A 24905-nucleotide genomic window follows, 5' to 3' on the forward strand; every position below is an offset into this window, starting at 1 on the left:
GGTAGCGGAAGCGAATTAACCCACGGACAAGATGCATACAATACAAGGTTTGATTGATTGATAATAATGCCTTAGTTAACTCTATGATTGGAGTTCAAACTGAGATGATAATAACGGAAAATGCAGTACCTTGGCAGTTGGCACACAGACAAAAGTTTTATAATCCGACAATAAAAAGATATCCAAGTTGGAATCTACCAGAAAAGACATTTAAACAAGAGACCAAATCTAAATACGACGAAACAGTGTTGATTACAAACAAACAGTTACAACATCCTACTTTGATAGAGGTTGTGGATCAACTTTTCATCACTCGTCAGCAGGTGGCGAACGAGACCGGCTGCAACATCAAGAATATGATGGTTAGATTCAAAATATCATAATATTATAAAGCATCAAACTATTTCAACTAACTAACCTCTTCTGCATCGGGCTCTCAGCACCATCGTAGCCACCATCACTGTCTCTTCTTCCAATTGAGCCAGGGCTTTCAACTTGGCCATTCTCAGGGCTAGACCTCGATCTCTCCCTCCTCCTTTCAATTGGACTATCAACTTCACCCGCTCCATTTATCGGACTTTCCTTCTTCAGTGGGCTGTGATTAGGGCTCATCCTATCTCTCTTGTTGTTGGGACTGCGGCTGCTGTACTTAGGGCTTGCGACTCTCTCCCTCCTACGAGGACTATCATTGCCTCTGCGGTCACGACTGTACTCGGGACTGCCACGCCTTGATTTTTTATAAGGACTTGGGCTACGTCTTCTGCCATAGTCAGGACTGGTCCATTCCTTTCTGTTTGCAGCAACAGGACTAGCACCTCGGCCATAATCAGGGCTTCCTCTTTCTCTTTTGTAAGGACTAGGTGATCGCCTTCTCCTTTCAGGTGACCTATCACGGCGTCTTTCAGGACTGTGACCATTCCCTCTAGCATCATCATCCTTCACCGCATACTCCACCGCGATCACCTTATCCATCAGCTTACTGAATGAAAACACAAGCGAAATGTTAATCTTAGGTAAAGAAAGCAATTAGATACTGAACTGGACAGGAACACAAACCTGTTATTTGTAGCATCCAGTGCCCGGGTGGCATCCTCTTGCGCCTCGTATTGGATAAATGCAAAATTCCTCCTGATCCTAACGTTTACGATTTTTCCATACGGCTCAAAGTGTCTCTCAAGATCCCGGGTCCTAGTATTATCCGCATCAAAGTTGATAACAAAGAGAGTCTTGGAAGGTTTCATGCTGGATGAGGATCTCCTTGAACCACCACCAGATCTTCTATCACCTCCTCGTTCACTCTATGCACAGACCCATTAATGCTATCAGTATTTTAAACCTCATAACTAAGTCTGAAAGAAATAAATCCGGAGGTCAGGATCCTACCTTTGTCCACTCAACACGAAGTCTGCGTCCCTTACGCCCAAATTCCATGCGGTCAAGCGCTCGGATAGCATCTTCAGCATCCCTTTCATCTTCCATGTACACAAAAGCAAAGCCTGGAGAAAGAAAAGAAGTAAAAAGCATAGATCTGAGTACATGAACAGTGAGGAAGCAAACCAGGTTAAGAACCTCCAGCAAACACGAAGACTGTCCTCTCTCCTTCAGAGGCATCAAAAAGCCATACTTACCTACTAGGACAAATTAAATTTTGAACATTCCTCGAGCCTAAAAAACTCTGCAAACCAATTGATCAGTAGAGCAGTTACAGACCTTGCATTATGGAATTAATATGTCAAGGAACAACTGAAAATGTGGAAGTCAGACGGGATGTGAATGAAAAGAGAGTGCCTTCTCCATTGCAGAGGTATGTCCAAGAGTGCAAAGTCTATGAGGAATGAAATGCAATTAAGATGGCAGTGCTATAGCGGATGGAAAGTGACTTGTTTTGTGGACCAAGGAGATGAAATGCAATCTTTCTCCTCTCAAGTGCTTTCCAAACATCAAGAAGGCGGCATGGCAAAGTGGATATGGTCGCTGTTTAGTACTTCCTTCTAAAGGGAGAGTCATCCGGAGCCATCTCGTGGAGTGAACATGGAAGTGGATTTGTATGACATGCATTTGAATTTTGCTTTCTCATCGCACTAAGTGATTTATATTACTGCTTTTTCATCGAGGTTAACCACAAAGATAAGAGTACATAAAAGGCAGAAGAAAGAAAAAGAAAAAGGCTTACCAGCTTTCATATCCACCCTCTCAACCTTGCCATATTTCCTGAATAGCCGTTCAAGATCACCCTCACGAGCATCATACTCAAAGTTACCACAGAAGACTGGCTTCATGCTTGCTTCCTGCATAGATATACAATGTAAAAAGATTCACGAGACTAACCACGAAAAAGTACATAGGATAATTCAAACAAGAAGATCACAAGGGATTTGTCAACAAGCAGATGATAGGTGTCACCAAAATGAAAACTTTACAATGTATATCAGCTATCAAAACCAAATCAATTTTGATTGTGTATAGATTTGCTTTGCTCAATTATTCATATCAAATCACAAATTCAAGCCTTCAGATGTATAAAAAAAATCTGTCAAATCCATACTACGAAAGATCCAATATTAATATATTATAACCACAAAAAGTACAAGAGTGGAGTTAATGCATCAGATCTAATCGAACTTGAGATCTGAAATAACTCACAAGAGGAAGCAAACGAGAACAAAGCAAGAAAGAGCATGAATCTTTACCACCAAAACAAAAGAAACAAAGAGGCTCTCATAAGATTTCACACTTAAAGAAAGAAAGAAAAAAGAAAACGAGATCGACGAATTCCAAAAGTTGTACAGAGCAAAACAGATAAGATCCTTTCAAGAACTCGAGACTCATGAAAAACAGACAATCAATATACCTGCCGAAGGAAGAATGATCAAAAATGGAATGATTTTGGCAGTTGTTGTGTAGCGTTGAAACCAAACAAAGCTCACTTCCGAGGAGAGATGAGATGGTGAAAGTATAACTAGTACAGAGCAGAGCAGATCTGCTATTTTTATCTTTTCGAAGACATTTTGTTCAGTTTGGTAAGGGAAAGGTACTTTTGGTTTTCCTTTTTTTTTTTAAATACGTCTTTGACTTTCTTATTTATTTTCTCAAGTTATAAATAAAATTAGTCTTTTAAGTTTTTTTAGCTGTCTACTTTATTGGCCCAATCCGTTATTAACAATTCATTAAAAGCCCAACCAAAACAAAACAAAACATCGATTCACAAATCACAATGTTTTTCCTATCTTACATCTTTATTTCGATTTTCATTTCACCAACCGTAAGATCGATTCACCAACAACAACCGTAACTCTCGTCTCGTCTTTCTTTTTTTTTTTCTTTTTCCCAAGAGATACCGCTTTAATATGTTTAAGATAAGAGTTACAAAGTGCATTGATGCACGTATGAAGCTGATAGCTTAGAGCGCACATATTACAAGAAATTACAACTAAGAGATATGAGAGTGGAGTAAAGATAAAGTTAATGTTTCTGGAATTACAACATTAACGGATTTGGTGTTGGGTGGAATTTCGGGTTTTGTATTTAAATTTGAATCAGTCTCTTGGCTGGTATATGCTTCAGTGATCTAATAAAGCGAATAGGCCTTGAGAATATTGTACAAATATTGTCGTAGTTGCCTTAATATAATGATGCAGTTCAATATAATTTCATAATTTCCATGACAGTTTCAGATGGCTTCTATATATAATCATGCACATCTCATCAACAAACCCAGTCGATAAGAAGAAACAAAAAATTCCATGATTGGTTGCTCAATTTCGATGATTAAATGACAAATGAGGAAGCAAATTGTAAAAAACAAATTGAGTAAAATGACAAATTCTTTGACCTACTAAACACATTGGGCAAATCATCATGAAAAAAGATTTCTCAAAACCAAACATGTAACTTAATTAAAAGGTTTTTTTTTAAGTCATATAAAAAAGCATGGCTAGTTTAAGTTAAAAAAAAATAAAACAACTGGAAAACATTGTCCAGGGGATTAATAAAAAAGAGAAAGAGAGAGCGGAAATATATATATTTGCTAGACATAGGTGGGGATTTTAGTTTTGCACTTTGAAATTGGTCGGAGCTGCTTAGCTATGGCGAGCCAGGTGCGCGCAAGACCATTCCAACCTATATGAGCAAAAAACAATGCACCATCACCATTCATCCAAATAGATACTGCTAACTAAATAATTCATACACATTCATCCAAATAGCTACTGCTAACTAAATAATTCATACACATGAGAGAGAGAATAATCAAAAGAAATGGACAACGTTACCTATCTTATGGCGATGGCGACTGAGGCATGGAGGTTGAGGTGGTAGCAATATCGTTAGACGACAACTTCTCCTGTTAAATGATTGGTCACATAAGTTGGGTTGTAAGAGCCTAGAGATGACAGATATTTTCCGATTGCAAAGGGTTATATGTATATGAAAAGAAAGTAAATTATATATACCTGAGTATCAAATTTATCAGAGTCATCAAGAGTGGTCTGATGGTAATCTTTGTATTTCTTGCGCAACTCTTTAATTTGTTCTTATGCCTTGGATAGCTCAGCTTTGGTTTCGAGATACTTTTCTTTGTAGGAATGTTCGATGGAACTTTGTATTCCTGTTTTCTGACTTTGCATTTCCTACAAATATAAATAAACTTACATTTATTCTAAGTATTTGCATTAGAAATTATATTATATTATAAATCATTTGCAAAGGGTTATATATATATATATATATATATATATATATGAAAAGAAGGTAAATTTATATACCTGAATATCAAATTGATCAGAGTCAGGCGTGGTCTGATCCTGATCAGATCCCTTCAAGTCGTCGTCAAGTTTTTCCATACGGGTAGAACAAGCTCGCAGCGACTGTGAGGCCAACCTGCATATATATAAGAGCAACATTTAACAACCATTACCATCGACAATAAAAGCTATCTATACAAACAAATTAATTAGATCGATGATAAAAATGAATATATACGTTGATGTCCGCTGACGCTTGGCGGTGGTAGCCTTTTCCTTTCTAGGATATATACGAGTCAACTTCGGCTCTGGCTGTTATCAATTATATAAAGATGTTCTAGTTCAGAAACTAATCAATCTAATAATTAAAATTAAATAAAATGAAAAACCCTAGCGAGAACAGAAACTAAATAGATCTCAATTCCGGATTTCCAAAGAAAGAAGTCAATCACCCTGTTCAGCACAGACTGAAGCCAGTCCTGATCGCGAGAATCCAACCACTCCTTACAAATACCGTGACGCACACATGTGCGAATTTGAGCAGCAATAGACGGCCGGAATCGCTTTCTTTTCTGTCTCGCAAACGGATCCTTCCCACCTCTTCTGATCTGGCCCAAACTACATTTTTCTCTGGTTTATTCTATAAATAAATGGTACAACAACCTGCACGCTATGCCGCGGGTTTTCTTTAGAACTTTTTTTTTAATAATACATATAAGTTGTAATATAAATCATATTGTTTAAAACTATAACTAAATCAACCAGATACATGTCTCTCATTTTTTAAGAACAATACATGAGGTGAACGCCTTATACTGAAATTCCATATACAAAATTTATATGATTTTTAGAGTATTTATTTGTTTGTTTTCTTGAAAAAAATATATAAAAATATACTATCTGCAATAGATTTAAAAAGAAATTCCATGTAAATTTCTTACATTAAAAACAGGATATTTAGAGTAATAATAATAAACTTTATATTATCTCACTGAGACATGGAATCAATAATCAAATAACATTAAGAAACCCCTTGATCAGCTCGTATCTTGATCTAACCTTGCCAGACATCATATCGTCGGACTAAGCTTTTTATAACTAAGAATCTTTAAGAAATCTTTCAAAGCTTTCATTTTCAATGTTTTTGACACTTAATTTACAGATAAATATTTGTCTAAGATCAAAGATGCAACTGATTATCGCCAACCAAATAATCAAAATACTAAACACGGTGGGAACGAATACTAACTTTGCTAAATATGATATCCTCACAGAAAATATAGATAGAATCAAATGTATTTCTCCAACCATCCTTCCTTCATCTGGATTCGTTATAGCTCCCTTTTTTCAAGATCCTTCATAACCTTAAACACATCCTAAGGATTTTTATATGAAAAGTTTTTGGTTATGTTCTTCTGATCGAATTCTTCTTCACTTCAACTTCAATCATCGATTTGAGAACGATTGACATAGCGGCACGGCCTTGATTGGGAGGAGGGAGAAAAAGTGACGTGTAAAGGAGATTGATTTTTATTGGAACATAAGACTTAGTTGTATTAATTGTTATAATTTGATTGGATTAAGTTTTTAATGATGTGTCATACTTAGAAGAGTTTAAAAAGCTTAGGTGTCAACACCAGGTGAGAAACGTTCAATTTTTATTGTATTGATTGATACTTTTGTTTCGATAAATTAGTTTCCTAATGTTCTGGTAACTCTTCCTCATAAAAAGTTTCCTTTGAGCCAAGCAATCCATAAAGAACCTGAATTACTGAATTAATTCCAAAGTTGCATTAACCTGAAAACAATCTCAAACTCAAGGCCCATATATTTCTCCCGAAGCCGAGCATGTCTTATTCTTCCAAAGAAAAGCCCAACATAGGGAATCCACTTTAGCGTAAAAATGCTTTGTAAGAACAAACACACACTAATCCAAAAATTCACCATGCCATAGATACTCTTTCAGTTTTCACCTCACACATTCGTACTATTACCAAGTGAGATTAACTCTGGTTTCTGCCACTTCTGAAAATTTCACTGGATTAAATATGCATAAATCATAATTTTGTGTGTTGTGCACACGGTCCATGCGTCTATGGCGCTTTATGTGGGGTCTTATTTACTAATATTATGTTCGAAGCAGACAAGCTGAGCTCTAAAGAAGCTGCTCAAAGAAGGTATGTGCTTATATAATTCCATGCCAGTTATATAACATTGCTAAATCCGCTTTATGTGGGGTTTTATTTACTAATATTATGTTCGGAGTAGACAAGCTGAGCTTTTGGAGAGGAAGAAGAGGAAGAAGCTAAGACAGAAAGAACAGCGAGAGAAGGATCAGAAAAAAGATGCTAAGGAAGACGAGAGTACCACATCAGAGGAACAACAATATCCAACTGAGTCATCAAGCCAGCTACCTGTAGCTTCTGATTCCGAGGCACAAAGACCAGATTCCATACCGATTGATGCTTCTTCATCCCTCGAGGACCCTCAACTTTTTGAAACGAATGATGGGAGAAACGGTGAATGTCAAGCGCCAATGGTTGATGATGATGGCTTTGGCAATGGCCAAAACATGGAAAGACAAAATGGTCGTAGGTCGAATGGGTTCCATGCTAATCATGCGCCAAAACTTGGAGGCATGCGAAAGAATGGAATCAACAGAGACACAAGAGTCAATACTGCTAAGGTTTGGAGCCGAAAATCCGTTAACCCCAAATCGATATCACAACATACAGCAGTAACTCAGCTAGATAGGAACAGTGAACTTTGGATTGGAGCGTTCAGTTTCACAATCCCAAAAAGTGGTCTCAGCGGAGAGCATAACCAAACCAAATGCAGTGAAGAGGATAGAAGAACAAAGACTGTTGAGGTGAAACCCACAACTGAGCAAGCAACTGTAAAGATATGGAGACCAGTGAGCAGTCAGGGAAGGAAAGTTTCGGCAGTCCATGAAAACGCAGACAAAGGTGATAAGAACTCAACTTCAACTGCATTTGATAAAGTCTCTTTTTTGACATTTTTTTGTTTTAATTATTGAATGGTAAAATGATAATTCCGCCATCATCTTCATCCTAAGACCTGCGATTTTTTAAAACCCTAGCCGCCTCCACGACTGTATTTTACTTAGTTAGTAATGGTATTAACTCATTTTACACTTAGGTTTTTCGAACTTATGGAAGATTCAACATAAAACATCATTTCTTTCACATGAAATCAAAAGATCGAGTTTTCAATAACGTGATATGGTCGTCGACGCTTCCGATCTACAATACTAACGCTTCTAACATGGTATCATCGCTTCCATCACGTTTCCAATTACCTCAATTTTAGAATCGCGATTCCGAGGCGATTCCGAGCGATTCCATGCGATTCTGGTTCCGGTTCCGGAGCGAGAAACGCAAGGTCACCGGCGATTCCGTGCTTCCTAGAGACGAACCATATGAGATAGAGAGACTGAGAGAGACTGAGAGAGAGGGGAGAGAGAGAGACCTGAACTCCGATGAAGATCCAGCGAAGATGAGAGGAGCGAACCAGCTGCTTGGTTCATTCCGGCGAAGACCCGATCCAAATTCTGTTTTTCTCCTTACGAAGCTGTTTTGGGGAAAAATCAAAGCATTAATTGGTTTATACATTTGATTGGTTTATAGCTTTTTGGTTATATTAAACCGGTTTACACATGGTTTACACATTTGAGTTAATTTGACTTGCTGAAAGTAGAATTGATGGATTAAATGGTTAAACCATTACCCATTACAAATCAATTCATTTGATGCACTAAACCAATTGATTCACTAACTTATTTTTAATCATGAACTCATTAGGGTTAAACTTTTTAATTCATTAGGGTTCATTGGTTGATTTTGAATTGAGTTGCTCCATAAAATTTGATCTATTTTGACACCTCTAATCTAAATAAACCGAATAGGCTTTGAGAAAATATAAAAATTCTGATTGTACAAATATTGTAGTAGTTGCTCATGTTAGTAATTTTAAGTGATCGTCTAAATAAATGATAAATAGAAACTTTAATAACTAACGATGAAATTCTATTTTAATAATAACTAATTAAATGGGTTATAATTAAAAAAAATTAAGCTTACACAGAAACAAAAAAAAAGTATGTATGTATTACAAATTTACAAACCAAATGCATTTGTTTATTACACTCAAGTCAATACAAAGACTTCGTTTTCCTTTTCTTTTATTCACAAGATTTTAAAGTTAAAGTTTACACAAACACAAAAAAAAGTTATGTATTTCAATACAAATGCATTTGTTTATTACACTAAATTTAATACAAATAATTCGTTTTCCTCTTCTTCCTTGCTTCACATAATTTCAAAAGTTTAATAGTTGCTTTCAAGGCAGAATATGTGGCCACAGTATCAGAGTACCACGTGGATGAGAACGAAGTTTCGACTTTCCAATATATGCTACAAACCCTGCATTATATTATCTGATCATACATAACTTCTTTCAATTACAGACTTACACTTTAGCATCAAAAAGCTACAAAAAAAAAATATAACATAAATTAGATTCGTCTCGAATCTAAGCAACAAAAAGCTCCAAAAAAAAAAAAAAAAAAAAAAAAAAAAAAATTCCAGTCCGATTTACTAAAGAAAGAAAGAATGTTTTTTTTCTACAAATGTTTCCTAAAATAGAGTATAAAACCGAAACAACTGATTCAGTAAAAGCTCAACTAATCGTCCGTACACCAAAAACGGAAAGATGGTCCCACGAAAGAGAGTCGAAATCATGAAACCGTGGTTCGACCGTGGAAAGTAGTGCCCCTACCTTCCCTTCACTGCCCACCACTGGCCACTGCGTACGTACGTATACGTGGCTCGCTCTCGAGTTCCCTTAACACGTTCATGTCACTTTCAAGCTTTACTTAATTTCTATTTTGCACTAGAAACTTATTTTGTGGTTTACTGCTCTTTTACCACTCTTTTCCCCTCTCGTTGTCGTCCGACGATGTCAATAATGACGTGAGAAATTTAAGAGTGCGATGTCACAGGGATGGTTCTAGTAATCGAATATTTTATGAAGATATATTTTTTTTTTTGCTTTTGTTTTTTTAAGATATTTGATAGCTATTATTGAGATTTTGAGAGATACTTTGTAGTTGATTTGATCTCTGAACAATGTTTTGAAACCCGGACCGGATCGGCCGGTTGAACCGGTTTAACCACGAATAGGAAGATATCCCGATCCGGATTATATCTAGAACTGGGAAAACCGGCTAACCGAGTGGTTAAACCGGCGGTCCGGATCAAAGCCACCATTTAATTCTTAACAAATTAAGTCAATGTACGTAGATGTTATGTTATATGAAGAAGGAGTAATGAACATTTTTTTCTATACTTGTTCGATGTGGGACAAAACAGTTTTTTGTTTTTTTTTTGGTTAAAGATTTTTTTTTGTTCTGTCATGATTTAAAAGTTTTTGTTTATATGTAAATTTCTCTCTTTTAAAAAAATGATAAAGAATAAAAATTTATAACTATAGTTCAAAAATATATATTAAAATAATAAAAAATAGAAATTATTGTTAGAACATTCATAAAACCAATGTATATAACATATATATATATGTATGATATATATTAAAATTCAGTAAATTATTAATCCGCGGTTGGACCCGGTCGACCCGATGATCCAGTGACTCGGAAAGTTGTCCGATTTGAGTTCCGGGTCGGATTTAAAAACATTGTCTCTGAAAAAAAAAAAAAAAAAAAAAAAAAAAAAAAAAAAAATTATAGATGTATTATTGTATCGGTCGACGACTCGACGGTCTAATCTAATCCTTGGCTTAATCAAGTTATATATTTTAGTTTAGTTTTATTAAAATAGTCGCTGGTTTAACAGTCTCTCACAAACACAAGTTATTGTGTCGCTACGCTAGTTTTGGTACACAAACTAGTCTAATCCTTAAGCATCATTTTTGTGCAGATGATTCTTTGGCCGAAGGTTGTTTTTTTTTGGGAAAATTGGAAATAAAGGATCACTAAATTCTTTTTTTTGTCCATATACACCTTTTTTAAAAAATGGTCATTTTTACCTAAAATATTTCTGAAAAAATTAGTAGATATATACTACAATAAAGTAGAATGTATACTCTGAAAAATTTATAGTTCACTAAATATAGGAACTGAATCTTTAAAAAAGGAAACTAAATATTTATCTTAGATTGTATTTGTTTGTTAAAATAATTTAAAATAAAGTAGAAAAACTGTATATTACATTTAAAATAATTTTAAAAAAGTAGTACAGTATAAAGGTTTTAGATATATTTAAAATAAAAACTGTATAAACCCTAATCAATTAGTGCCCTTTTTCTTACAATAATCGTAAACAGTATATTGATCGTGGACATATCGTAAATTCCTTACAGTAAGTCCCATTCTCGACTTACCAACCATACATTAGTCCATTTATCTAGAGCACCATGAAAGTTTTTTTATGCAGAGGAGAAATCATTTGTGCGTCCTTTGCTGGAGTTTCCTCAACATTAGCAGCTGAATTACACACCACGTTGGGGCTCTGATAACCGGAGAAGCCTTCTTCTTTACCAATCCTCCAGTGGCCGCTAGAGTTTTGGGGTTTTGCTTTGGTCCGTTATGCCAAACCCCAAACTGGGTAATAGCATCAGAAAGGAACATGACATAGAGTACTTGTAAACAAAAAAATTAAAAAATGGAATAGAATGTTAAACCGCAGCTCTATTTGGTGAAAGGTCAACATTTTCTAATTTCATCATGTTCTAGAAGGCAACAATACATAAATCTTTCTCTTGAATTAGGTTCTAGAAGGCTAAATATTTAAAAACGAAACATCACATGTAGAAGTTGTCTAGGACACAATTACATGGACCTACAATTATTTTGCTACTGAACCAAATTCCTAAGTTGGTAACGGCGTTAATTGGCGAGAAAGAAGCAAAGGCTCCAACCGCAGACTGTTATGCAGCTGTCTGAATCTTCTCTTCATCAAGTTGCCTATAGTATGACGCAAGCTAAGCTGCAGATCATGAAGCTCAAGCATTAGTAGCGATGCAATCCCAACTAAACCTGCAAAATAATGGTTTCCAGTTCAATGATCTATGCAACAATTAATGGAAGACAAACTGAGAGGTGTAGATGGTTAACTTACCACATGAAGAACAGTGGAAAGGTATGGAAGGCCTAATTATGGTCAAAGGATCAAGCTGCAGACTCTTTGCTGCCTCAGAAAATGGAATAGAATGTTGAACCAAATGCGGGATCGACAGCCTGCTTGAAGCCTCAATTGAAAACACCTTCGACGGACCTCAGTCTCCTTACTCGAAAATCACAAGAACCTTATTAGAAATAGGGCCTTGAGCAAGATATGGTTTAGTGTTGCGAAGATGTTGGTAGCCATATGCAACTTGAGCATCCATACCTAAACAAACCCAACAAACACTATAATCAGGTCACATAAATAATTGCGAAATTGTGTTAGGATATCAAATTGAAAAGTCCATCAAGCTATCTGCAATAGTATAAAACCCATTATCCTCAACCTTTCCCTGCATTCTTTAGCACGTTCATCTCCTTTCGATGCCACAACAACATCAACTCAAGAATTTCCAAAAGACTCATCCTTACAAATTCAAAACCAAGCACTAAATCTAACACATCATCTATGCATGAACACATAAATCAGACACTTAAAAGGCAGAGAATTTAATAAGTTGATATAAGAATAACACAAGCTCTAGAGTAGTGAGACCAGAACCTGTTCTTCGCACATCAACAGTTGAAGCCTCTCTCTTTAAGCACAGGACCATGACGACCACCAGATTTGAGGTTAATGAAAACAGCCATTGGGGCATGAACACATAAATCAGGTTGAATCCGTTTGATACAGTCACGCATAGCTAGACGGAGATACTCAGGCATCATAAGACTCTGACGAAGCTCAACTTTATCAACACCGACCCATGTCAGATTAGCGAGTCCACAACCTCTCATCGCCTTTGAATCAGCCGTCGTTGTTGATGGCCGTGGTGAACCCACGAATTTCTCTTTCGACGCAATCGGTTTTTGATACCGGAGAGTCCATTGCTCTCTCTCGCCGGAGAAGACGACCAAAACCAAAAAAAAATGATTACTTTACGTTCTGTGTTTGGAGAGAAAAAAGAGCAATAGTCGAAGCCTCAATCGAAATCCCTGTTTGCTGAATTGATTCCCAGTCTCTCATAGCCGTCGTTTCCTCCGACCCAGTCACAGTCCACTTCAGATCTCTCTCCGTCAATCGCCGGCGAGTGTTTCTACAACCAGAAAGACTCTCTCTCTCCTTCGTAACCTAACACTACTTTCTTTGGTTTGTAAGAGAGGCAGCCAATTCCCGAGAAAGAATAAAGAAAAGATGGTTTTATCAATTAGAGTTTTTGGGGTTAGGAAGTATTTTCATATATATTTTTTTTTTTAAATTAGGAGTTTATATTTTGGTTATTTTAGTTTATATAAAATCAAGGGTAAATTTGGTTTTTGATTATTATAAAACCTATTTGCCCAAACTAGTGAAAATAAAGTATATTTGGACATTTTTCAAAAAAAAGGTCTTTTTTTTTCCAATTTTCCCTTTTTTTTTACTACTTTAATTAGTTCTTTAGGAAGCATTGATTGGAGATTAAAATACAATTGCAATAATATGTTTTTAATATTGACTTCAGAATTAATCCAAATTGTCTACTTAATATATATATTTTTCTTTTTTTTGATAAGGCAGATCATTATTAACTAAATCAGTAGTGAAGCAGCGAAGTGAAGGAAACAGGTAATTTTGGAATTGTATATTGTAAAGAGAAAATAAAAAAATTTACATGGTGAATTAGATCACCATATTAGAGCATCATTACTCGAGCACCCCTCTCAAATTGCTCAAGGATTAATTAATCATATAATTAATACTAAAATAATTAAAGCAACCCACTTAGAACTTAAACAAAATTATCTCTCCACTAGAACCCCAAAGAAGGTTGCTCATCATTTAAATAATATATATTTTTTAATTAATTATCAAATTTTACTAATTTATCATGAATAAAAAAATTATTTAATTTATATTACATAAATAGAAAACAATAAAATTTTATAGAATTCGGAATATTAAGCATATTTTACAAAATTTGGAATATTAAACATAAGATACAAAATTCGGAATATTAATCATATTTTACAAAATTCGGAATAAGATTTATTGTTGGGTTGCACCAATTTTTTTGCCAGATATGTTCAATCAAGTCTTTTTTTATCAAACGATCATACATTTGTGTATCTTGAACGTCATTTCGATTGTCCATCATGTTATTTAGATTTGTTGTCATATCTGTAGAAAATGATAAATCGACATGAAAAGTTTCGCTTCCTTCTCCGTGATGGAACTCTGATCGATAATTATTGATCTATTATTTGTAAACTATCTTCCCTAGTATGAAATATGTGATCAAAGAGTATTCTTATAGTATTACTGTGTTGATACATATACTAGTACATTAAACTATAAACTAGCCTAGATACACAAAATGCTAGTTCAGTGAACATATTATATTATTATAGATTAAAATAGAGTTTTTGAGAACACACCAATTATAATATACTTTTGACATAGCTGCAACTACACATCTCTGTTTACGAAAAACAGCTACAATCTGAGAAAAAAATACCATTATAATTACACTCTAAACAAATCAAAAGACATCAAAGATAAACCGCCGCAGCAACTCAAGATCATGGTTGATCAATGTCAGGGGAGTCACTCCATCAAATCATCAGCTTGGAACCTCGATGTCAGATTCGTTGTGTTAGTACTTGGCTCATGCGAAAAGGACACAGGTGGTGGTGCAGACACGGTTGGTGGTTAAATAACAACAGGCTTGTTGAGCCCGTATCTAGCCTTTGGATCTTCCGCTGATCCACCGAATGAGATGTTTAGAAGCTTGTGTTGATGTCGGGACCCCGAGTCTTTCCCTTCTTTGCTTCTTTATCTGCTGCTGCTGCTGCGTTTCCTCCTGACCCGATGCAAAGCTCCCTACCATCACCTAAGTTCCAAAACAACAACGCTTAAAACGATACAAGAATACTCGATTCCATTAAGATCAACACATCATGCTCTAAGTAATTTACCTGAACAGGATCAGCGGTTATAAAGAGACCAGCAAGTCCACCACCAAAGACACGACCATCAGGTCCAGCAAGGGACACACCCTTTTAATACAAGCCTTTTCAGTTTTTACACAAATCCAGTTTACTAGACAATAACATTCCTTTGCTTTTATAGGACAAGTGTGTCCTTTGTCCTTATTCCAACTCCTTTCAAGTCAAACCAAAGACAAAGAGATCCAATATAGCATATAAGATCCATTTAAAAGGCATCTATTGATTCTAAAGAGAGACCACTGTAAATACAAGACAACAGTTGTGAGATAAAGACATTACCAGAACTAGGACTGTTCTGGTTCTAGCTGGCGACTGTACTGCTTCACCTAGATCTCTTCATCAGTTTGTAATTGGTGTAATATCTACAAGAGAGAGAGAGACCATGATTCACATTAGTAAGCACAAACATCAGAACTGTGCCGAATAGTATATCAAGAAATTACCCTTGACATTCTTGAATGCTCCGTTCCTTGAGCTTCTTCCCGAAGGTAACCATCTTCTACAATGAAAATAAAAAGACGAAACAGACAAAATCGACTTCAAAAAAACAACCAATATCATAATACAACAAAACAAGAAACGGGTTCAGAAAAATTATCAACCGATTGTTAAAAAAGCACAACTAAACACGGTTCACCCAAACACATAGCCAAGCCTAAGAACAAAAACACAGTCTCATACGAAGAGCATACCTTTTCAACTACGAGAATCCACTCCCAATGTGAAGCTGATGAACAATCAATTTAAGCCCCAACCCGTAAACCCATACAAATCACAAACCAATTAAACATCAAACAGTACCCACTCTCACAATCAAATCGAATTTTACCTAAGCTCTAACATTAACAACGAGATCAATAATTAAGTGATGAGAATACAAACCTTCTCTGTCCGATTCGTCTCCCGGTGGACCTCGCCGTTCACATAAGAGCCATCAGAAGTAACGGCAGCCGTCGATGTCGCAGAAGGAGGTAGGTCGTTGTGAGAACCGAAGCGTCACATCTCACGCTTAAGTCGATCGGAGTGGCCATCGTTTTCCTCAACCACTGATTTTCCGATTTGTTGTATCAATCGGTGGCGATTTGCCGTTTTGTGTGTGATGAGAAGAGAGAGACAGACTCGGGGAAGAAAAGAAGCAAAAATGAGGAGAAAAAACATATTGCTTTTATATTATTTTATCAGCCATTCACAATGAGTCAAATCGGGGTTGTTAAGGGTTGCTCAAAGTGCTTCAGTAAATATCAATTCTCTTATAAATGGATTTTATATGAATTGGGAGCCAAACCCAAAAGATATCAAGAAAGTATCTTCCAGTAAAGTTATATATTGTGACGAAAAAAATATATATACCACGAATGGGTATAAGAAAATATAGATATACCATAAATGGATATAGAACACTCAACTATAGGCTCTGATATATAACTATATAAGTTTGAAACTAAAAAGGTTTTCGGGAGTCAGCACAGTATCTTCTCGTGAAGTTCACTCACCGTGGTTTTCGACAAGTTTTCCGGCAATAAATGTGGATGAGAGGTAGTTGAAGAGGAGAGAATCAGCAGATAGGTGTGAGGGTTGATGAAGGAAATAAGATGAGACAGGGGTAAACTCTTCCAAGTGAGAAGCTCCTGGCGGAGGTGGAACCGTGGAGGAGAAGGTGGTATGGTAATTGTTGGATATGGGCTTCGTCCTAATATGCCACTCGGCCCAACAAGAGTTTAAACTGTGACTTCGGCCCGACAAATTTGGGAGAAAGTCCATTGAGCTCCGCAAAGGGTAATTTCGGGAATTCGCGTGGAAACCCTAAAGTGCCTAACTTCTCACTCCTCTATAAATAGCTCAAGACATTTATTGGGAATATGATCCTCACCTTCAGTCTTTACCCGGAGAGCAATACTTTGCATCGATATCTATTATTGTTTTCTGTGTAATCCATCCACTTTCGAGCTCGTCATTATTAGCTTGTTAGTTCTCCTGTGAACTAACGAGCTCAATCTTGACTCGTGTTAGTGACGATCTCACGTTTTCATCGTTAATAAAGAACTAGCTTCACTCTTTCCCCGAAAACTTTATTTACTTAGTATTGTGCTCATCCCCATTACAAACAGTAATTGTAGGAGGAGGAGCTTAATTGTGACCACCATTAGAGAGAGAGGAAAGAGAGGAACTAGTCTAAAGTGAGAACTGTTTGTACTGGGGATTGCACAACACTAAGAAAACAAGATTTTGCGGGGAAAAGTTGAGCTAGTTCTTTTAATAACGAGATAACCTAAAGTCGTTACTAATAAAGAGTCAAGATTAAGTTCGTTAGTTCACAGGAGAACTAACAAACAAAATAATGACGAGCTTGGGAGAGCTCAGAAATGGAAATAGATTATACAGAGGATAATAACAGATATCGATGCAATGTATTGCTCTCTTGGTAATGTCTGGAGGTTCGGATCTTGATCCCAATAAATGCTCTCTCCTTTTATAGAGGATTGTTGACCTAGGGCTTCCTAGGGTTTTCATCGTGAATTCCCGAGATTGCCCTTTGCGGGAATTAATGGACTTGCTTCTAAGTTTATCGGGCCGAAATCACAATTAACTTGTCTTGCTGGACCGAGTGGTATATTGGGCGCAGCCCATATCCAACAATAGTCCCCCCTTAGTCCAGAGAGCGGCAGTTCTTCTGCGATCGGCGGACGTGTTTGAACTCTCTTAATATGCCTGCTCGGCACAAATTGTCTTTTGTTGCTCCTGAGGAACGAAATTGCTACAGTGAATCTTCTGTAAATGCTGGGCTAGTTTTTTGAGGGATACTGGGAATATCCAGCGGTTTTTACTTCGAGTGCGGTCTTCGATGAATTTCCCGAAAAAGAGCAGATCGCATATCGAGGTGATGGATTTTGCAGTAAAATTTCCGTTTTATTTACTTATTTATATACTCTTCCTCTTCTCTCTTTTTCTTCACTTTCTCCACTTCATAAAGAAGGTAATTTCTCTCTCTAGTCTTTTATTTTTATTTTTTTGCTTCTTTCTCTCTCTAGTTTTCTCTCTTTAGTTGGGTTGTGCATCTAGAACCCTAGCTGCTGCCGCCGAGCAAGAGATCGGCTTAATGCCGCCGCGATTGAGGTCGCCGATGGTCGGCTCAATACCGCTGGGTTACTCATATCGGCGAGGGTCTGCCGTTGTTGGCGATAGTCTAGAGCTCGCTGTGAATCGCCCAGATCGACCTTGTAAGGTCGGCAGTCTCTCATCGAAGCGCGCGTATGACGAGGTTGATTTCGCCAAACGAAGCTCGGCGCCACTCCCTGATTCTGCCAATTGCGAGGTCGGCAACTGTGAGGTGAGGTCGGGCGATGTTGATATGGGTCCTCTCGATGGTGGAGGTCTCCGAGGTCGACTGGTTGAGGATGAGCTTGGCGGCTCGCATGAGTGGGTGACGGGATCTATCGGTCGCGAGTCTAGCGAGGTCGGCACGATTTTGATCTGTTCTGATATTGACGGAAAAGGAGATCGGCGGAAGGAGTTGGGTTTTGAGATTGGGGGAAATCGAGATGGGCCGAGTAGAGGTGTCGAGCTCGGAGGGTCGAGCGGAGGTGACGAGCTTAGAGGGACAAGTGGTCGTGACGAGCTCGGCAGCGAGCTTGGCGAGCAACTCGACCGAGAATTTGCCAACTCCGAAATTGTTGGTCGTGGGATTGAGAGTGCAGTTGGTCATCGTGAGGTCGGCGGGTTGAGAAAGACTGTGGTCGGCATGATGGATCCCAGAGGTTGGCGTGACGACGATACTAACTCTGATGATGGCGATGCCGATCTCATGATGGGAGGTCGATAAGAGGTTCGGTGCAGAGAGCCGATCGACCTTTGCACTGAGGAGAATATTGAGGTCGGCGCAACATCAAGGAGGGGAGGTCGACCTTCGACTGGCCCATGGATTCCTGCGCGAGTGCGCGGTAAAACTCTTGCGGGAATCCAGCGCGCTTTCTCCAAAGAGTATGAGGTTTATAAAGATGTTTTCGACAATGTTAGTGTCAGCATTGGAGCAGAGTGTGGATATCTTGATAGTTTGGCCAACGATTACGATTTTGATGATATTCTCGAGTTTAGCGGAGGTATCGAGAGTGGCCCTGGTGGGAGTCCTATGGACGTTGTCCTAGCTGAGGATGCTGGTCCGAGTACAGCTGTTATGGGCCTTAGTGATATTCCGGTTGTTTCCAACATCGATCTCTTCGTCGGTCCGACCGATCGTGGTCCCTCATTGTGCATGTCGGATACTATTGTTGTGATGGTGAAATGGAATAAGATGCCCGAGGGGTTGGTTTTTCCGGGTTCATGAGCCTCATGAACGTCCTTGGATGCCTCCAGCTGGTTTCATCGCACTCTAAAAGCATTACTTTGCAGATTGTGGTCTTTGGTTCCCTCTACCAGAGTTTCTGACGCGTTATTGAGCGAGGCGCAAGATAGCTATCTCTCAGCTTTCTGTCAGAGGTATCCGCAATGCGGCTGGTTTGGCAATACTCGGTACCAATTGTGGGGTAGAGGTTGATGTGCATTTTCTTAAAGAAGCCACCAAGTTCACGAAAGTCAGAGGTAGTCCAGGATACTTCTACACTAGTTCTAAATCGGGTCATCAGATCGTCGTCGGGGCTGAAAAGAAGATTCGTCATTGGCAGCGTTATTTCTTCGTTGTTAAGCTAGATGAGAGTTCAGTTGATTCAAAATTGAGTGTTAACCTTTGCCACGCTTAGGAATGGGAAAGGTTAACATTCGTCTTCCTCGCTACGCCGATCAGGTCAAGAAAGCCATTGATACTGGATCTTCTTCTCGGGTTGCAGATGCTGAGGTGGTTGATCCTGTTGTAGGAGCTAGCACCGAGCAGCGACCTGCAGGTGATGTGAGGTCGGCGGAGGTGGTTGCTGCTCGTGCCGACAAGAGAGCTGTCACGGTCCCTGCTGATGCTCCGCGCGCATAGAAGAAGTCGCGTGCCGGGACTTCTGATGCCTTAGCAATTGTTGTTGCTGATTCCGGACGTCCCACTCTGACGAGGAAGACAGCTTCTCATGGCGAGATGGTTGTTCCTGAGCCTGATTCTTTCAAGAGATCTAGGACGGATGGCGTACCGCGTGATACCACTGAGATTGATGATTCGCACTCCTTTTCGTACAAGACGAAGGACGAGTTGTTTATCAACAACGGAGTTGCTTGTGGCGAGCTTGCTAGCAAGGTTTGCGGCTCGTTCGACCCGCTTCCTGCTGTGAGTTCGCTCTACGATCCTGAGCTGTATCGCTCGTGGGCTCGGAAACAATTTCAGGTTTGTATTCTTCTTTATGTTTTTGAGTTAAATTTTTCCAGTTGCTGCCTTGATTCCTCACTTCTTACGTTTCAGGATGGTGGGGGTATGAACCGCATGGTTGTCTCGTACGATCGTCGCATCACCGATCTGGAGAAGCGGGTTGCTGATTCTCGCACTTCTGAGCCATCTAGGAGGCCGAGCTCAAGGCTTCCCTTGACGCTTCCTGCTCTCGTTTCGAGCAGCTAAAGGCAGGTGGCCGAGCTCAAGGCTTCTTTGGACGCTTTCTGCTCTCGTTTCGAGCAGCTAAAGTCTAATCATGCATTTCAGAGGGCGTAGATGCAGCAGTTGTAGGCAGAGCGACAAAGTGTTGATGTCGAGATTGCTGGCTATAGGTCCCATATTGAGAGGATGAGGAGGCATATCCTTGACAACAGAGCGGCGAGCGTGTCCCTTCTGACATTGAGCCAGGTGACAGGTACTTATGATTGTCTTCAGGAGCTGGTGAAAGATAGTACTGTTATTCCATCGAAGACTCTGCCTGGATTGGAGGTGGATGCGAAGACGTGGGAGGACAAGGTCCTTAGCTTCGATATCACCGATGTTTTGGACAGCGATCTCGAGGCATTTCCAGAGACTGTGATGGTCGTCGTCGAGGGTGTGATAGCTCCCGTGGTCCCGGAGGTTCCTGTGACCATCGGGGAGGGCACTGGTAGTGCGCAGGTTGGCGCGGCGGAGGTTCCTGCGACCTCGGACGCTCGGGTCATTGTTGACCAGTGATTTGCTTTGATTTCCTTGTGATGTTCAAACTTATTCCCGTTATGTAGCGGATGTTGAGCCGTGTGGGCGTTGTGTTTTCTTTTTGGACCTTTGCATTATGATCGGATTTGCTTTGTTTCCTATCATTTGGATTTATGACTTGTGATCACTTGAGGTTGTTTTTTGAGAGTGGCTTTTGCCGAGTGTGGCTTTGCCTATGGAAAGAGTGAATGTTATTTTGTTTTTCCTATCTTTGGTATCGAGTTGTACTTTACGGGGCGAGACGTCTCTCGGCTTATCCTATTACGTGTGTCAAATACCAAATGTTTTGGGTGGTAGTCAAGATGAGCTCGTCGTATCTTTTAGGTGCGGCTCTAGTGTCCGGCTTACCTTGTGCGTGCCACGAGGTCGGCAAGAGAGTGCAAGTAAGAACTTGGCTTTTACAAACTTAACTGCGTGCTAGCTGAATGCGATCTAGGTCGGCTTATTTATGTGGATTATTTTGCCGCTGCATCCTTGAGGAACGCGTTTTAAATCGTTCCCTTGGCCAAAGGGTCGATGTAAGAGTTGGACAACTCGCTGAGACGGACTCGTTCGAGAGAGCTCGTTTGTGTTTCTAAGTGAAACTTTTTATTATTATTTTTTTGTATAGTTGTGCCTTTTGACGGGCTGCCTACGTACCCTTAAAAAGGGATCAAGCCATTTGTAGTTCATATTACAAAGGGAGAGCTCGGTTGTACGAGCGTTTTTTTTTTCCTTTTTTTTCAGCGATTTGCGCTTTTTTAATTGTAGTAACATTTCAGGTTTGCGGAATTCCATGACCGTGGGATCGGAGTTGGTAGACGCCAGGAGTGACGATCGTAGAAATCAGGTAAGGGCCTTCCCAATGGGCGCCCATCTTATCTGCATTGAGCTCGGCGGTGTTCTCGAAAACTTTTTGGAGAACTAGATCGCCTTCGTCAAAGTGGTGTTGCTTGACATTCTTTTTGTAAAACTTGGCAGCTTGTTGTTGGTAGTTCTGGATCCGAAGAAGTGCTTTGCCGCGCTCTTCTTCTAAAGTGTCAAGAGTATCAAGTATCATTTCAGAATTCAGAGTAGGATCATGGACGAGCATGGAGCGTCACAGTGTTGGCACGGCGATTTCTTCAGGTGCATGGGCCTCCATCCCATGTGCGAGGGAGAACGGGGTCCGTCCTGTTGATCGGTGCGGAGAGGTACGATGTGACCATAGCACACCGTCGAGCTCGTCAGCCCAAAGGCCTTTCTTGTCTTCAAGTCGCTTCTTAAGCCCATCGATGATAGTCTTATTAGTTGCTTCAGCTTGGTCGTTACCTTGTGGGTAGTGGGGCGTGTACTTGCTTAGGCGAATCCTCCACCTCGCACAGAAACCCTCAAATTCCAATGAGGTGAACTGCGGTCGTTACTAACAAAGAGTCAAGATTAAGTTCGTTAGTTCACAGGAGAACTAACAAACAGAATAATGACGAGCTTGGGAGAGCTCAAAAATAGAAATAGATTATACAGAGGATAATAACAGATATCGATGCAAAGTATTGCTCTATGGGTAATGTCTGGAGGTTCGGATATTGATTCCAATAAATGCTCTCACCTTTTATAGAAGACTGTTGACCTAGGGCTTCCTAGGGTTTTCGTCGTGAATTCCCGAAATTGCCCTTTATGGAAATTAATGGACTTGTTTCTAAGTTTATCGGACCGAAATCACAATTAACTTGTTTTACTGGGCTGAGTGGTATATTGGGCGTAGCCCATATCCAATAAGAACGAGGCTGACGGTTGTGATCAATTGCACGCAAAATGATTTTATTGCATGTTTACCACACTCTCTTTTTGTCACGTACTCAAACACTTGTTCATTTTGTCTCCCAAACCCGACACACCCCGCCACTTGCCAATACACAGTCAGGTAGAAATCGTATTCTAGAGAATTGACTAATTTATGCGACGAAACTCCAAAACCGTTAGTTTATTGACTTGCGTTCTCGCATATATTCAAGTATAAATTTCATAACTTCCATAAAAATCTGAAGGAACTACTATAGAATATACAAAAAGGAAAATTCATACCAATCTTTGTCCCTTTTCTTTATACTGTTATTTTATAGCATTTATGCCTAATATTCACTATTTAATTGTCGTTAATTTTTTTGTCATGCTAAAGAGTTTTTTAATCTTCTTGGGTCGGTAACTCCGTATTCAAATATATATGCTCAATCCTCCCCGTCTATCAAGATTGATGATTAAAATTACACTTTTTGATGTAAGATGTTAATTGTTAATATATGCCGACAAGCGATTTTAGTTCATTTAATTATTAAATCAAGAATGATTATGTTCTTAATTGTTTACATTATTATGATCACACAAATATCTACTCACACAATTTAGTTGCAATGGAGAATACGTCCAAGACACATAAAATATCATTTACGGATCTTATAATAAGATTCTTATACTATATATTAATTTTGTAGTCGGGTGACAATAAGTTTATTCATGGAAGTCCTACACTATATAAAACAACAACCACAGTGCCACACACACACATTCACAATTTCACACAATAGAATGTATAGGAAGGAAACCCACACAAAGATATAACGAGTGAAGAAGAGTCAAAAGCCTTCTCAGACAGGTCAAAGGACACATGTCAGACTCTTAGTGAGTAAAACCCGAAAACCTCAGTTTTACAGAACCGTGGGAATGCTTAGTTTGTGTTTTGTACTCGTGGCATTCCCAGAGACAGAAGTTTCGTGTTCTTCTTTTATTTTTGTCCATAAAATATCTATTCACTCCAGCCAATATAAAGACCAACTCTCACTCCAGCTTTTCTTTAACTACAAACTTTAAATCCACCTGAAAATATAAAAATAAATATTTTAAACGAAACAGATATGTTTTACTAATAATAGAAACAGAGTTTTAGTTACTACTTACAAGTTACAACCTTATCCAGATTATTTCAAACAGTATTCCAACAATGAACTCATTCTCTGAAATGTTTGGCTCCGGTTACGAGTCTCCGGCTTCATCATCAGGCGGAGATTATTGTCCGACGCTGGCGGCGAGTTGTCCAAAGAAACCAGCTGGTCGTAAGAAGTTTCGTGAAACTCGTCACCCAATCTACAGAGGAGTTCGTCAGAGAAACTCTGGTAAGTGGGTGTGTGAAGTGAGAGAGCCAAACAAGAAATCTAGGATTTGGATAGGAACATTCCAAACGGCCGAGATGGCAGCTCGTGCTCACGACGTCGCTGCCATAGCCCTCCGTGGCCGATCCGCCTGCCTTAATTTCGCTGACTCAGCTTGGCGACTCCGAATCCCGGAGTCAACATGCGCCAAGGAAATCCAGAAGGCGGCGGCTGAAGCTGCGTTGGCTTTTCAAACTGAGAGTGATACCACGACGACTGATCATGGCCTTGACATGGAGGAGACGTTGGTGGAAGCTGTAGTAACGGCAGAACAGAGCGAAACGTTTTATATGGACGAGGAGGCAATGTTCGGGATGCCGAGTTTCTTGGCTATTATGGCCGAAGGTATGCTTTTGCCACCGCCGTCCGTACAATGGAATAACAATTATGACGGCGAGGGAGATGCTGACATGTCTCTATGGAGTTATTAAAAATTCGATGTTTATTTCCAGTTTGTGCTATAATCTTTTTAAAATCTTGAAATCCTTTTTTTAGAATGGATCCCCTGCTTCTGTTTTTTTTTTTTTTTTTTTTGGTTAAGTAACGTATTGTGTGACTTGTGTGAGACACGAGTGTAAATAATTCAATACAAATGAATCGTTTTCTACAGATTTGTCTCAGATAAGTTAAAATGTTGAACCCCCAAGAAAAATTAAAAAGTCGAATAGTTGCTTTCAAGGCAGAATGTGTGGCCACAATTATTACACGTGGATGATATTGGCGTTGTGTTATATCAT

General features: G+C 38.9%; 1 protein-coding gene, 3 long non-coding RNA genes and 1 pseudogene across 18 annotated transcripts; 1 reads left to right on the forward strand and 4 right to left on the reverse strand.

Annotated features, from left to right (window-relative positions):
• Window positions 1-87: 87 nt before the first annotated feature.
• Window positions 88-3089, reverse strand: LOC104717711 (serine/arginine-rich splicing factor RS40). 9 transcript variants are annotated; one of them, XM_087469308.1, is made up of 8 exons: window positions 2852-3033; window positions 2174-2288; window positions 1711-2098; window positions 1570-1628; window positions 1384-1496; window positions 1057-1298; window positions 419-979; window positions 88-340 (listed from the first exon to the last, which is right to left on the reverse strand). In XM_087469308.1, exons 5-8 carry the CDS (start codon window positions 1477-1479, stop codon window positions 310-312), a joined length of 930 nt encoding a protein of 309 aa, XP_087325434.1. In that variant the 5' UTR covers window positions 1480-1496; window positions 1570-1628; window positions 1711-2098; window positions 2174-2288; window positions 2852-3033; the 3' UTR covers window positions 88-309. The 9 variants fall into 9 exon arrangements, with proteins under 9 accessions (XP_087325434.1, XP_010433625.2, XP_087325432.1 ...); XM_010435323.2 differs by having other exon boundaries at window positions 1384-1628; window positions 2852-3054; XM_087469306.1 differs by lacking the exon at window positions 1570-1628 and having other exon boundaries at window positions 2852-3047.
• A 780-nt stretch (window positions 3090-3869) lies between these two features.
• On the reverse strand, window positions 3870-5429 carry LOC104717712 (uncharacterized). The gene is made up of 6 exons (XR_756291.2): window positions 5195-5429; window positions 4981-5054; window positions 4764-4878; window positions 4452-4628; window positions 4272-4342; window positions 3870-4119 (listed from the first exon to the last, which is right to left on the reverse strand). It is a non-coding gene; the product is annotated as an uncharacterized LOC104717712 (long non-coding RNA).
• A 6040-nt stretch (window positions 5430-11469) lies between these two features.
• Window positions 11470-13155, reverse strand: LOC104717713 (uncharacterized). 2 transcript variants are annotated; one of them, XR_015568033.1, is made up of 4 exons: window positions 12503-13143; window positions 12288-12367; window positions 11897-12166; window positions 11470-11814 (listed from the first exon to the last, which is right to left on the reverse strand). It is a non-coding gene; the product is annotated as an uncharacterized LOC104717713 (long non-coding RNA). The 2 variants fall into 2 exon arrangements; XR_756292.3 differs by lacking the exon at window positions 12288-12367 and having other exon boundaries at window positions 12503-13155.
• Window positions 13156-14301: 1146 nt separating this feature from the next.
• LOC104717714 (uncharacterized) lies at window positions 14302-16615 on the reverse strand. 6 transcript variants are annotated; one of them, XR_015568050.1, is made up of 6 exons: window positions 15811-16615; window positions 15621-15655; window positions 15372-15427; window positions 15208-15290; window positions 14896-15081; window positions 14302-14810 (listed from the first exon to the last, which is right to left on the reverse strand). It is a non-coding gene; the product is annotated as an uncharacterized LOC104717714 (long non-coding RNA). The 6 variants fall into 6 exon arrangements; XR_015568053.1 differs by having other exon boundaries at window positions 15372-15424; window positions 15811-16049; XR_015568051.1 differs by lacking the exon at window positions 15621-15655 and having other exon boundaries at window positions 15811-16435.
• Window positions 16616-23881: 7266 nt separating this feature from the next.
• Window positions 23882-24669, forward strand: LOC104717716 (dehydration-responsive element-binding protein 1B pseudogene; annotated as a pseudogene).
• Window positions 24670-24905: the final 236 nt, after the last annotated feature.

This window comes from Camelina sativa, chromosome 10 (assembly GCF_030686135.1).
Source record: "Camelina sativa cultivar CO46 ecotype springtype chromosome 10, ASM3068613v1".
Classification (NCBI taxonomy): Eukaryota; Viridiplantae; Streptophyta; class Magnoliopsida; order Brassicales; family Brassicaceae; genus Camelina; species Camelina sativa.